The following is a 13,373-nucleotide window of genomic DNA, read 5'->3' as shown; positions in this document are numbered from 1 at the left end:
TTCGAATTTTCCTAGTTTCTGTTTTAAATAAAACTAAAAATTAAAAAATAACAAAAATCGAAATGAACACAAAAATAATTGTATTGCAGAGTAATATTGAAATATTTGTAATTTACACTTTGTGCCTGAGCGTTAAATATGCAAATACACATAGATACTTACGTATGTATTTGTTGTCGGTTTTTAGTTAAAAACAATTGAAATATCAAATATACAAAATGAATACGAAAAACCAAAAAACACAAAAAGATAGACAAACAGAATACTTTACATATAATGCGAGTTTAATTTCTATTTAGACATTATGCAATAAAAATACGTGTATTTTTTGGATGCGACATATTTTATGAAGAGCTTGCTTAGTTGTTGTGAAAAAAAAAATAAATAAATAAAAATAAAAAAACTAATGAAATAAATGAACAAATTACAAGCTTAATGTTAAACGAAAAAGAAAAACAAAAATAAATACATTAACTTAATCCCAAGAGAAAAAAAATAAAAAATACATGTAGCATATCAAAAAACAAGCTCTCAAAATTACATATACATTATAAATATTTAACTAGTTATTAAAAACAAATACAAATATAAATAATTGAAATTCATACTGAATTGCATTCAATAAAACAAACACAAACGCATAAAGGCAACTTAGGTAAAACAAATGCAAATAAAAATAAAAAAATGAAAACAACACATCCACACACACACACACACATAAAGATAAATAATGAACAACTTTTTGCAAATAACTTCAAATTCAATTTAATAAAAGTTTTAGAAGCTTGCGTCCCGTTGGTTTTATTTTCCTACTCTTAATGATATAAATTAGCTTAACTATTAACAGTTAGTCAGTCACTTGGGTTGCTGCATCAGCAGCTCCTTAACCATGCGGAATGTTGCCTCTCGCTCCTGGCGCATTACACTGGACAGCTCCTGCAGGAAGTGCGCCTGCATTTCCCGTTGTTCGCGCAGAAAACGTTCCTGGGATTCCTTGAGGGTGGACAGCAGCTTCTTCTGTCCCTCGCTGATGCTGGTCAGCACCTCGAGGGGCGTTGGCTCTGGCGGCATCTCGAATGAATCCTCAAAATCCTCGCTCTCGGCCGCGGCACGCAACAGATCACAGCTGGAGCTGGAGCTGCTGCCTTCACTGTCGCTCTCCAGTGCCGCCTCCGTCTTGGTGGACACGTCCATTTCGCTGGTGGCCACATTTTCAATTGCGTTTGCTTTCCTCGTACGCTTCTTCATCAATTCGTCGAACATCTCGAAGTGCCGTGGCAGCATCCGCACATTTCCCAGGCCCTCCTTCTTAACCTCTCGATAGCGTCGCAGCAACAATCGCAGCTTGTTGCGCAGCTGATGCGGCGTGCGTTGATAGGATTGCTTTGCCAGGAGGCTCGATATGTAGGCCAGAGTCTTGAAGTTGCGCTTCTTGGAGCCATCCAGAGCACGGAATAGATTTTGCTGCTTGATGATGGCTAGAAAGGCGTCCACCTCGTAATCGGACCAATAATACGAATCCGGATGACCTGACCGAAAGAGTTGAATATATAATCTCAGTCAGATTAAATTCGCTGGTCAACCTACGATTGTTTCTGGATGTCTCCGCGTCGCCTTCGTCGCTGTAAATGTAATCGGATTCGCTGCCGCTGCTGTAGTTCGCTTCGGGCTCTGCGCCCGGTTTCTTCACTGGATTCAGCAGCTGGTGCATGGCCTCGTAGTGCTCGAAGGTGTCGCCGCCGTTCTTGGCCTTGTTGTATTGCCTTCTCAGATGCTGGAACTTGATGCGCAACTTTTCGGGCGCCTTGTCAAACGATCGCTTGGCCATTTCCTTGGAGAGCAGCTTGAAGATCTTGGCATTGCGCTTGCGCAGCAGCGCGGACTGCAGTCCCATGCTGCTGATGATGTCCAGGAATATGTCCACCTCGCCCTCCGCCCACTTGACGCGCGCATTCGATGGAATCACGGCATGAACTAGGGCACCTGTAAGGGATTGAATTGCAATACAAATCGTTATACTCATAGATCTTGTATTAAACCTTCTGATTCGCTGTCCGAGCCGAGGGCCACATCGGCCTCCTCCTCGCCGCTGTCATTGGAGTCCGTTTCTCCCTCTCCAGCGCTGCTCTCGCCATGCTGCAGCGAACCATTGAGCAATGCGTGCATCTCCTCGTAATGCTCGAACGACTCTCCACCGTCCTTCGCCTTCGCATATTGCCGACGCAATTGATGGTACTTGACTCTCAGCTGGTCCGGCCGCTTGATAAAGTTGCGCTTCGCCATTTCCCGGGCGAGCAGCTTAAATACTTTGGCATTCCTTTTACGCAGCAGCGGCGTCTGTAGCTTATGTGTAATTATGATGTTCAGCAGAGTTTCCACCTCGCCATCTGCCCACTTGCAACGAAGAGGCATTTTGGATGCGGAGCCATTCGAACGATTCGTATTATCCTCATTGACTAATATGAAAAAAAATACTATATATTCAACACGTATACTAGCTGATGGCATTACCTACACTCTAGCTGCTGCACTTGCTCATATTTCTGCTCCACTTTAATATCCTCCTCGGGATGCAGTTGTAGCTCCTGCTGCGCTTCATCGTCATCCGTCTCGGGCTGCTGCTTGGGCGATACCAGCTCGTCGCCCAGCAGATCGTTCAGATATTTAAAATATTGGCAGGTACGATTGCGATAACGTGCCATAATGTAATCATTTCTTAATTTCTTAAATCTATCTCGCAATTCCGAAACGCTCCGGCTGTATCCCTTAGGCCAACATTTGCTCTCGGCCATTTGGCTGGCCACACGCTGCCAATCCCATTTGCCGGGTCCGTGCAGCCCTTTAAGCGACCTCATAATATCAATGAGCGCCATCGTCTCGTCTACAGTCCAGCTGTCGCTGTCGAATGCGCTCATTTTGACTAAAACAGCGATTTATTATTTTTGTTTATATTCTTGTCGTTGGCAATTTTGGGCAAAAATAAAATTCAGTGGTTCGCTCAGCTGTTTTGAGCTTGGAACTGGAACGAGCTTGTGTGAACGGAATGGTTTAACAGTGAACTGCGGCTAACATGTTGTTGAACTGTTAACCGCACACACAGAGGAATTTTCAAATTGCAAGAAATGTTGTTATGAGTATTAAAATAACTCAATTGAATATTTAATATAAGCAAATATATATTTTAATTTATATTATAAGTATTGTCTGCTTAATATTAATAGCTGCAATGTTAAAATTCAAATATTTTATCAAAAATGCGCCAGTTATATCGATTTTTGGAATGCTCTGTTATCGATCTAAAGTAACAGACACTTGTGGCATTTGTTTGGTATTGTAGCATTGCGAGCGGGTGGTCACACAGTCTTCAACTGAATCTTATTATTGACGGTCGTTTGGCGCTGACGCTACGTCGTTTTCGGTGTTCGGAGTACGTTAATAACAACTTCCAAAATACAACCGCACAATAATAAAACAAAGTCAATGATATTGGTGCAAAAAAAAAAAAAAGAATACAAATACGTTACACTGTAGCAGCTTCTTCGCGTGCGTAGTTAACTTACATTGCCCAGCGCGATTAAAGTGTTTTTTGCTGTTAACAATTTAAGTTCGTCCCGCTGGCTCTTCTGCCCCGCTCTCGCTCTACCGTTCGCACCGCTCGCGCGTTTCGGCCGTCTCTTTCGTGTGTCGGCCCCGTTAACGCCGAGGTTCAACGCGATCGCCGCTTTTTTTATTGCCATTGTATATTGTATTACTTATTATAATATTCCGTGAATCGGTCGCAACGCTCATTTATTTTTGTTATTTCAACACAAACAGCTTTTCTGCTGAAACATATATAATTTGCAATACAATCGATCCGAAATTCTCCGATTTCGCGAGCTTTTCGCCCAAAGCTCGGCTTTCGCGATGGAGTTGGAGTTGGGATACGCTTGAGTAGACCGCAAATTTTCTCTCCCTTACACTATCTGTCTCTCTGTCTACTTCCATCGTTGATAAACTTCGAAAATATAATTTCGATATTCCGAGCATAAACAAATCGTTGGATTGTGCAAACAATCGCAGTTCAAAATCCATCACGTTCTCATATTTATGCGCTTTATGAATTAAATAAATAATCAAACGCGTGTTGGATACGTACCCGATCCGGAGCAGGAGCTACAGCAACATGTCTATATCTGGCATTATGTTGTGGATGTCTATAGGAGCCAGCTTATTGCTGATCTACAGTTTCGACTTCACATCGGCCTCGGCAACAGCCAACGCCGGCTATGTCGATCATGGAGATACGAAAGGTAAGCAATTTCACAATATCAACAAAAAATACTGTGCTATTTTTTGCGTTTTAGTCATTATTATCTTTATGATTCAAGTACTTGCTAGCAAATACTCTTTTTATCAACTTATTTATATGAAAAATCATAAATGTATATCAAATTTAGTTTGTAAATTATTTTGTTTTGTAAATAGATTTTAGATATGGCTCAAATAGGCTTTAAGCGATTTTTATACCAATTTTATGAGTATAGTGTTATCAGTTTCTGAGCTCAATGAGACTAAAATTCATATATTATAATAGATTCTACCAATAGAAATGACCTAAACTATGGTTTTTATTTAATATATTACCTCTGTATTTCATCTAATTAGTGTATGTTCCCTACTAGTTATGTTCCCTATGTAGGTCTACAAATCCTCAACAGATCTCATTAAAATTGTCTACACACCTCACTTAATTTATAATTACATCACATACCAATTTTGATTATGCTGATGCTTATAGGACTCGAGTTCGGTGGGTCCACGAGTACAGGGTATTTTTCTCAAGGCAACAGATAATAAATGCCAACTGAGATTACAGTGAGCACCCCGAGAGACGGTGCGAGCAGCACAGAGAGACAGACAGAACAGTTTTTGATAAAAGAGATTCAATTCATTGAATTGGAGGAGGAAGTAGATCTGCCGTATGAATCGTACATCTGTTCATTCTGTTGCCCTTTTGTGAACAGGTTTCCAGCGGCGACAGATTTCCCATGGTATCGCAAACAAGGAGCAGAGAGCACAGTTTTCTACCTGTTTGTTTGTTTGGCTTTGCTTTTACTTTGGCATTTACCTGTGCCCAGCCAGGTAGCAGCTAGATGGCCCATTAAGCATCTCTCTTGCCGCAGTCAGTTCATTCTGTATCTTGGCTCGAGTAAATATGAATTCAGTACAGATACGAGCACAGTTTGCACGCTTCATTGCTCTCTCACTCACTCCGCTCTATCTCCCTCTTTCTCTCTCTCTCTTTCTGTCTGTCTTCCACACTGCTCAGGATCACTTTTGTAGGCGCAAACGGCAAGCGCTCTGCCAAAATTTTCTATGCCATTTGCATGTTTTTGTTTTTTTTTTTGGGGTACGCAAAGGGCAGCTCCATTGGCTCCCCTGTGCTGTGTCCCCTTGCCCCGCTGTCCACCCGCTATTGTGCAAAAAATGAAGCAAATAACCTGTTTTAGCTCTGTCTTTGCTTGTGCTGTTTATACCCTGTATACGCTGTAAATGGGTAAGAAACGGGTATATTACTGTCGAACGAGTGCTTGAAGGAGTCAGAAAGTAGAGCAAGAAAGAAAGAGAGAGAGGCAGATGCAGAGAAGCTGCTTAGATTATATATAAAAATATGAAATGCTTTTATTTTTTTATAATTGTTAACTGGTTTCGTTATTCTCTCTGAAAAGATGATAAATATCAATGATTTTCCTAGTGTATGTGTATGAAAGAGTATGGATAAGGTTTTTATAGTTGGAATATATAGAATATTGTCTATAGAGGTTCTCTTCTATCATACGCTAATTCGCATGCTTTCAAACGTTTCCGCTAATAACTAACAAGGTTTCGTAGTTAATGCTACAGATTTTAAGTATTAATAATAAATGCCCCTGTTTAATGTTTAATACAGAAGTAATATATCTATGTTAATAATAAACTTCACACTCAATAGTTCTTCCACATTACAGGGTATCTCTTAGTTGTCTGCCCTTCATGCCACACACTCTTACTTGTTTTTAATGTCTTTCTTGCAAAAACAAACCCACATGCATCGCATCACAGCTATACAGCTCGCTCACTCGCTCACTCTTGCATGCTCTCCCTCTTTCTCTCTCGCTCTGTCTTTTGCGCCTGCGCCACTTGGTTTCGTATATGTTTTTCTTGCTTTTGTTGTACTACAGACTTCCTACCACCTGCCTCCCCGAGCTGCCTCGCCGCGTCTCGTCTTGCCGCTTTGTCTTTGCCAACTTCGTACGCATCTGAACCGTGAGATTTTATTTCATGCAAAAAAGTAGAAGTACTTGGACGCTTGTTGTTGCTGTTGTTGTTGTTGTTGCTGCTGCCACAACTTGCAGGTGTTTTGCACACTCACACATACACACTCATACACACATGGCTCAGCAACAAGGAAACCAGCTTATAAATTATAAGTTACGCTCAGTATTTTTTTTTTGGTTCTGTTTCATTTTTTTCGGCTTTGATTGGGCCAAAACAAGCCTGGTTTGACTGTTTTTCTGGGCCAAGTTTTGAGCTACAATCCTGATGCCTGCGGTTCATGTAATTGACGTGCAACTATTAACATAAATTACAGGTCAACTGTACGAATTCAGCTACTTAAGGACTGGGTATATAATTTTTACCTTAAACTGTGGCATGCCTCGTCTGTTCTTCGTGCTTACTTTGTGTTTTAGTTGTATGAAATTGTCTATCTGCAGAAGTCCCACATTTATGTATATAATTTGCATATATTTTCATATAATCATATAATCGTTAATAATCATTAGCTTTCATTAAATAATTCTTAGTATTAGCTATGTATTATTTGAGGGTTATAGCTTCTGGCTTATGGCACCTCCATATGCACTTATATTAGGCAAATGCTTTCTAAATTTCGTAGCTCCCCTATCATTTTCTATTATTCCTTTATTATCTTTATTAAACAGTCTTTGATTTATTCTGTTACTATCTACTCCAATAAAATCTCTATCACACAAATAGTCATAACACTCCAACACCCACCTCATCGGGACTTTACCCATTACTCAAAGTTTCTTTTGAACTATTGCAAGCTGCCTCCTATCTATAGAATTATAAACGTGCTGAAACCTAATGCAATGCATATAGAACCCTGATCCCATTTATCAATGTGCAATATGGAATGAAAACTCATCGTGACTTGGGATTCAAAGGCTGCAAATGAATCAACCAGTCGTATATGTACATATATACATAAGTATATATCCATTTTAGAGTCTAAACAGCTCTCTTATCAACATTGATAACAACTACACAAACGGGGAATGTGTATACCCCAATGATAATTACCCATGCACTACCTACAAGTAAAAAAAGAAACTAAAGTAAAACATTTGATATTTCGTTTTAACATGAAAAGGCTGACAGTCGAAATTCTAAACTCGGGAGCTCTTAGCTGACGCATATTTCTACTTAAAACCCAAAGTAAGAACACCGCTGATTGCATGGGACTGAAAGGGAATGATGGACGGGCAGATACAGTGTATTTTGCAATAGTATTCAATTCAGTTTATTTTCTTTCATAATATGGAAAATACATTTCAAAATTTATTTCATTATTGATTTACAATTTTTACATAGAAAACATCATTTATAAAGCTAAAGCTATTGCAATACAATCATAACCATATGTCCTCTAAATACAGGGTATACAAAAACAGGATATACATGTATAGAACAGGAAATATATTAGAATGAGTGCCGTTAAGTGCATTCCAGCGAAAAGTGGCCGACAGAAGCAGAAGGACTTAGGAACATGCTAAGTGGCACAGGCAGGATCAAATCACGCGACAAGCTGAGAATAACAGAACTTAAAAAAAAGAGAAAAATAAAGAAAAAGACAGTCCACTCTCGAGTGACGCGACGGCTGACTCTTGAGTGGCAGGTAAGGACTAGGAGGACGCCCACGTTTCAAGTCTCACTCTGAGCCGCTGTCTCAGGTTCGAGGCCGCCTAAGACAATACAAAAGTATCGAATTTCATAAGGATATATGATGTTATACATATTAGCGGATGCACACAAAAAAAAAGAGAGAGAGAGAGAGAGACAAGGAGCACAGAAAAGAAAGTTCCCATATGCAAGTCCTCAAACAATTTTTAGCTGGAAAAAATAATGAAATTATGAAAAACACTTGAGAAATAACAAGAGCAAGAAGAAGAAGAAGAAGCAGCAGCAGACGATGATGTAGTAGAGAAGTGTATCTAATTATTGAAGAGGGCGCACGCCCACTTAAGAGTGGTTCTTTGTGGCAGCCAGACGAAGTCCTCTCCTGGCTTTATCTTTATGTGCTTCAGGGGTTTTCAGTTCATGTGGCATTATCTATAGGGTCACAGAATCTGTGCACACAGACAGACGAGGGGACGGGGACGGGGACGGACGGACAGAGTATTGTTCTTGCCAGAGATTCTCTACGATTCTCACGTATGCAAAGCAGCCTCACTCTCTTTCTGTCTCTCTCACGCCTGCGGCAATCATAAATAATAATCAATTTCCTGTGTTGTACAAAAAACAAAAAAAAGCAACATTAACAAAATGTTTCCCATCGCTCCGCACTTAAGCGAGTGCCATATGCGATTGCAAGTTTTTCTTTTTTTGGATTTTCATCTCGTCTTCTTTTTTTTTTTTTTTGTTGGTGAGAAAATGCTATACAATGAAAATGAATGAAAAGCGAGTGGAGGGAGCCTCAGTTTTGTTTAAAATCTGTAAAATGTTTGCATATTGTTGTTTGTTATTTTCTTTTGTTATTGTGTTGTGTCTGAATTGGTTCGTAACATTCGCGTCCATTTGGCAGCACAGTTTGACAGCCATTGGCCATCGAGCTGTGCACCAATCAGCGTGCTCTCTCGCTGCTCGCGCTCTCTGTCGCTCACATGCTCAATTGATTGCGCTGCAGCTGTAGCTGAGCGAGGTTAAATGCTGACCCAATCAACGTGCCCCCCATTTGCTCCATGACGCATGCGTTGGCTGCCTTCGCTGTTGTTCTTGCTGCCGCTGTCGCTGTCGTTTGCTGCCGCTGCTGCTGCTGCCTCTGCAGTTTGTTTGGTTTATGAGTTGGCCAAATAATAATAATAATGCGGCAGCAACAGCAGCGTGCAGCTGTCGCCTTGCAATCTCAACGAGTTGCCCTTGCAGCTCAACCCTCTCTACCTCGCTCTCCCTCTCTCTCTCTCTCTAGCTCTTCCTTTTCTTTTTGGTTAAGCATTAAAGCGTCTGTCGCCACATTGCAGCCTGTCGCTGAGATAAACACATTGTAATTAGTGAAGGGCTGCATTCCCTCTGCCTCATTATCAGCCTGATCTTCATGATCACGATCACGATCAGCGAGGGTGATCCATGCAGCATGCGGGGGCGAAGCATACAGCCACACAGCCTGCCATATGTCATCGTAAGCTGAGACAAGCCCAATGCATCGAATTACCATTAAGCCAACAACTGATACTTAATCATTTCTCGACCATATTACAAATCTGTCAAGAAGCTTTAGACCATACTTAAGATATGATTTATGTGCAAACTTAGACTATTTATAAATTTAAATTTTGATGCATTAATCTACTTATTTCTTAATATAAAAATGATATATCTGGGAACTTAAATTTGTTTTAAAATTGATTGATGAAATACATACGTAAATATATTAAAGATAGGAAAAATTTTATTAAAAGCATTATTTATTATTAATCATCTAATTTATTGTTTTCTTTTCTTTTATTCTTTTATATATGTATTATTTATTCATTTTAATATTATGAATTTATTCACTTTTCTTATATTTGTTTTATATTTTTTATTTTTTATTAATTTATTATATTAAATTTATTTTTGTTAAATTAAAACTTTGTTTGCTTAAACCATTCCAAAATATTTTTTTCATTCATTAAAAAATTATTTTAAGCTTTTCTATATATTCATATTAATTATTGTGAATTTGTTAAAAAAATATTATTTTTATTTATTTAGTCTATTATATAATTTATTATTATATAATTTATAAAATAATTCAAAGCATGTTTACAGTTACAAAGAAATTTAATTAGCTCAAAACGTAGAAAATCCCACGAGCTGTATGAATTAATTTCTTAACTCAAGATAAGATTTTGCGTTTAATTAAATTTTGTATATGAAAAGTAGATTTATTAGCTATTTATCCTTTCACTGCCCTCTAAAAATTAGCATTAAGATTTATGCGCGTGTTGTTGCTGTCGTCGTTGTTGTTGTTGTTTGTGCCAAGCCGGACGAATGAGCTGAGAAGAAAGGTTTTTGATTTTTTTTGGGCCGGAAAACGTTTGGACACATAATAAGGCAGTGTTAGAGGTGGACGGAGGGGATGGGCAGCCGGGCAGCAGGCGGCTGTTGCTAAAGGTCAACGTCGTCTCCAGCAATGATCTTGCATAATTACAAAGAGACGTGTCCGAGCGGCAGATCTGACACTGGCAAAGAAACTAGCCGAAAAGAAGAGACAGACAGACCGACGAGGCAATGCCAAAGAAAAGAACAGCGAAGAGTAAAGAAAAGAAAAGAAAAGGTTTGGCCCCCTGAATGGAATGGACAAGCGTTGGCATTCAGCACTGGAAGCGGGCTGGCTAACTGTGGAGCTGTATGCGTGTCGTGTATGTGTGTGTGTTGTGTGTGTGTTTGCTTAACCCTACGATGACTGCGGGTCACAGTGAGCAATAAGAGAAACAGCAACAATAAGAACAATGTGAATCATTGACAGTTTTTATGAAGCGCCGCATGCATCACTCAGCGCTCAAGAAGTTGCCGCTCATCTAAATTCTTATATAGAAGAATATGCATGTGTGTGTGTGTGTGTGTGCGTTTATGATCGGACCGCACCCCACTATGCCTGTAGCTTTCAAAATCATTTCAAATTCAATACAAAAAGTCAAACGATGACGAAAGTTGGGCCCAGTTGATGTCTCGCTGGGTGCTGGGTGCTGGGGGAGGGGGGCGAGGCGCGGGCCGGCACATTGGAAAATTGGAATGTGGCAAGCCAAAGGCAAAGCGTTTGCGTTAATTAAAAACAATTAAGGCGTCAGGAGAGGGAGCAGCAATAGCAGCGGCAGCAGCAACAGCAGCAGGCGCAGTTGTGGCGGCAGTCAGCAACACACAGTTGAGTGTCTCTCACGCATAGCGAAAAGGTTTTGACTTTGCCTTCTGCTAAATGTGGGTCGTGTGAAGCGAGTGAGCGAGAGAGAGAGAGAGTCAGAAAGAGAGGAAGAGAGATCGAGAGCACATGTGAGCTGTAGGGCTTACATTAAAATTGTATAATATTAATTGCGGTTAATTGGGATTAACAGCTGCGCCAAAATGCCGACGCGCTCAACTGCAAATTGTTGAGGGGAGCGAGGGAGAGAGAGAGAGAGGCGAAAGCTTTTTACTGTTTTATTTGCACTTGCAGTTGCAGGCAATGGCGAAGCCTCAGGCGAAGGCGAAGCCACAGCGAAAACGGCGAAAAAGCAGCTTAAAGTAACAGCAGCTAAGCAACAGCTAAGCAGGCACTGCTTGCGGCGAAGAGAGAGAGAGAGAGAGACATAGAGAGAGAGGAGCGAAGAGCGTGCACTGAAAATGATTTATACTCAGCGCCTGCTGCAGCTGTTGGTGTTGTTGTTGCTGCTGTCAAGGCAGGTTCGCCTGCTACGTTTGCTGCTGCTTCTTCTGCTTGGCTGACTCTGTTGTTGTTGTCTTTGCTCCCTACGCGCTTTCTTCCTTTCAGCACTTGCGCAGCCGGTTCGATTTCCTGTTATTCTTTTGCCTGGCCTGGCCTGGCCTGGCCTGCTTCCAAAGTGATAACAAAACATTTTTTTTAGAATTCGCCGCGAATTGGCGACAAAATAGCCGAAGCTAGTAATAGCTCTCGACCAGCCCACTAGAGGCCGCCCCATCCGGTGCTCATCATCCGGTGTTTGGTAACTGGTTCTGCTGCTGGGCCGCTGCTGCTGCTGCTGCTGTTGTTGTTGCTATGGCAGGATTGCCAGCGAAGCGGTAATTAAGCTGAAAAATCAAATCGTTATGGTCTGGGGCCGAGGGGCTGGCATTACATTTTCCTGCCTGGAATTTCCGCTGCAAGTGACGGCCCAGGCGCGCGAGTTAATTACACCTGTTGATGGAATAGTGCGACAGGCGTGGTTTGCAATCGTATACCTGCCTGCTACCTGCCGCCATATGCTGCACAGATTGGTAGCATAGATAGACACACACACACACACTGAGACATTAAAGCGTGTCTGCTGAGTAATTGTTTTGGCTGTGTGCAGCAGAATCGGAATCATGCAGCGGAAGTAATTTGAGGTTAGATCTGTGATCTGCGATGATGCTGCTCTTGCTGTTGCTGCTGCATCTGAGCGAGAGGTTAATAGGCGCCGGCACACAAGGGTTAATAGCTAATAGCTAATGCTCGTTTGGGTCAGGCATAAAGTGTTAAAAGTCGAGCTCCTCTGCTATTCCCAGAAGTCATTAGTTAACTAACACACAGATACGCAGACACGCACACCCTTTGCATGACTTTCCCAAATGCAGTTTTTCTTTTGAAGCTTAAGTCGAACTTTCGGGTCGCCGACGACGACGCCGACGCCGCCGCAGCCGCCACTGCTGCACCCATAAAGCCAATGTTGAAACAAACGTCAAAGCGCACAAGTTGCGCATACGTAAGCCACAAAAAGCAACAAACAGCAACAAAAACAACAGAAACAGTCAACGCGCATTAGCTCCATGGCAACACCAACAACAACAACAACAACAATGGCTTGACAGCCACAATTCAAATTGTATACAAATGTGTTTTCAATTTCAAAAGCGATCGCCACACTGCGATAAATAGTCGAGCACATTCACATGGTATAAGCCTATCTATGTATGTATGTATGTATATGTATATCTAATGCATTTTGTGGCTTTTACATTTACTGTCTCGAGTGGCTTCTCTTAGTGGTTTTTACACTTAGGCCATATCTAAACGTCTGCATCTAAACGAGATCTCAATTGAGATACGTTAGCAGCGGAAGCAATTTTGATTGGAATTCAAGTTTTTGTTAACAACATTAGCATAATTGTATATTAAAATAAATCTTTGTTCTTGAAGCAAAGAAAGGTCTCAGATTTTGTGGAAGATGTGACTTATAGCCAATATACAATATATGCATATAGGTTAACGTGCCTAAAGTCTAATACGTGATCAAATGTCAAATCTTGTTGAATATTTTAACAACCATATATATAAGATATTTTAAATATTTACTGAAATATTATTATTTGAATTAGTAACATTCTTTTCTAGTCATTCTACATTTATTTATCACATTTTCTTAGGTGTTAAT

At 40.6% G+C, this 13,373-nt stretch overlaps 2 protein-coding genes across 3 annotated transcripts in view; one reads left to right on the top strand and one right to left on the bottom strand.

The window, feature by feature from the left end:
* Positions 1-749: 749 nt before the first annotated feature.
* LOC6579529 lies at positions 750-3,021 on the bottom strand. 2 transcript variants are annotated; one of them, XM_002005387.4, is made up of 4 exons: positions 2,516-3,021; positions 2,040-2,456; positions 1,588-1,983; positions 750-1,529 (listed from the first exon to the last, which is right to left on the bottom strand). In XM_002005387.4, the coding sequence occupies exons 1-4, from the start codon at positions 2,913-2,915 to the stop codon at positions 856-858; spliced, it is 1,887 nt and encodes a 628-aa protein (XP_002005423.2). In that variant the 5' UTR covers positions 2,916-3,021; the 3' UTR covers positions 750-855. The 2 variants fall into 2 exon arrangements, with proteins under 2 accessions (XP_002005423.2, XP_043866723.1); XM_044010788.1 differs by having other exon boundaries at positions 2,512-2,585.
* A 351-nt stretch (positions 3,022-3,372) lies between these two features.
* LOC6579526 (epidermal growth factor receptor) overlaps positions 3,373-13,373 on the top strand; it is a 50,768-nt gene continuing 40,767 nt past the window's right edge. The window contains exon 1 of the mRNA XM_015163739.3: positions 3,373-4,292. Coding sequence (XP_015019225.1) covers positions 4,166-4,292 — 127 coding nt within the window. The 5' untranslated portion in view covers positions 3,373-4,165. The remainder of the gene's footprint in view (positions 4,293-13,373) is intronic.

This window comes from Drosophila mojavensis, unplaced genomic scaffold (assembly GCF_018153725.1).
Source record: "Drosophila mojavensis isolate 15081-1352.22 unplaced genomic scaffold, ASM1815372v1 contig_80, whole genome shotgun sequence".
Lineage (NCBI taxonomy): Eukaryota > Metazoa > Arthropoda > Insecta > Diptera > Drosophilidae > Drosophila > Drosophila mojavensis.
This window is presented reverse-complemented; position numbering and strand designations above follow the sequence as displayed.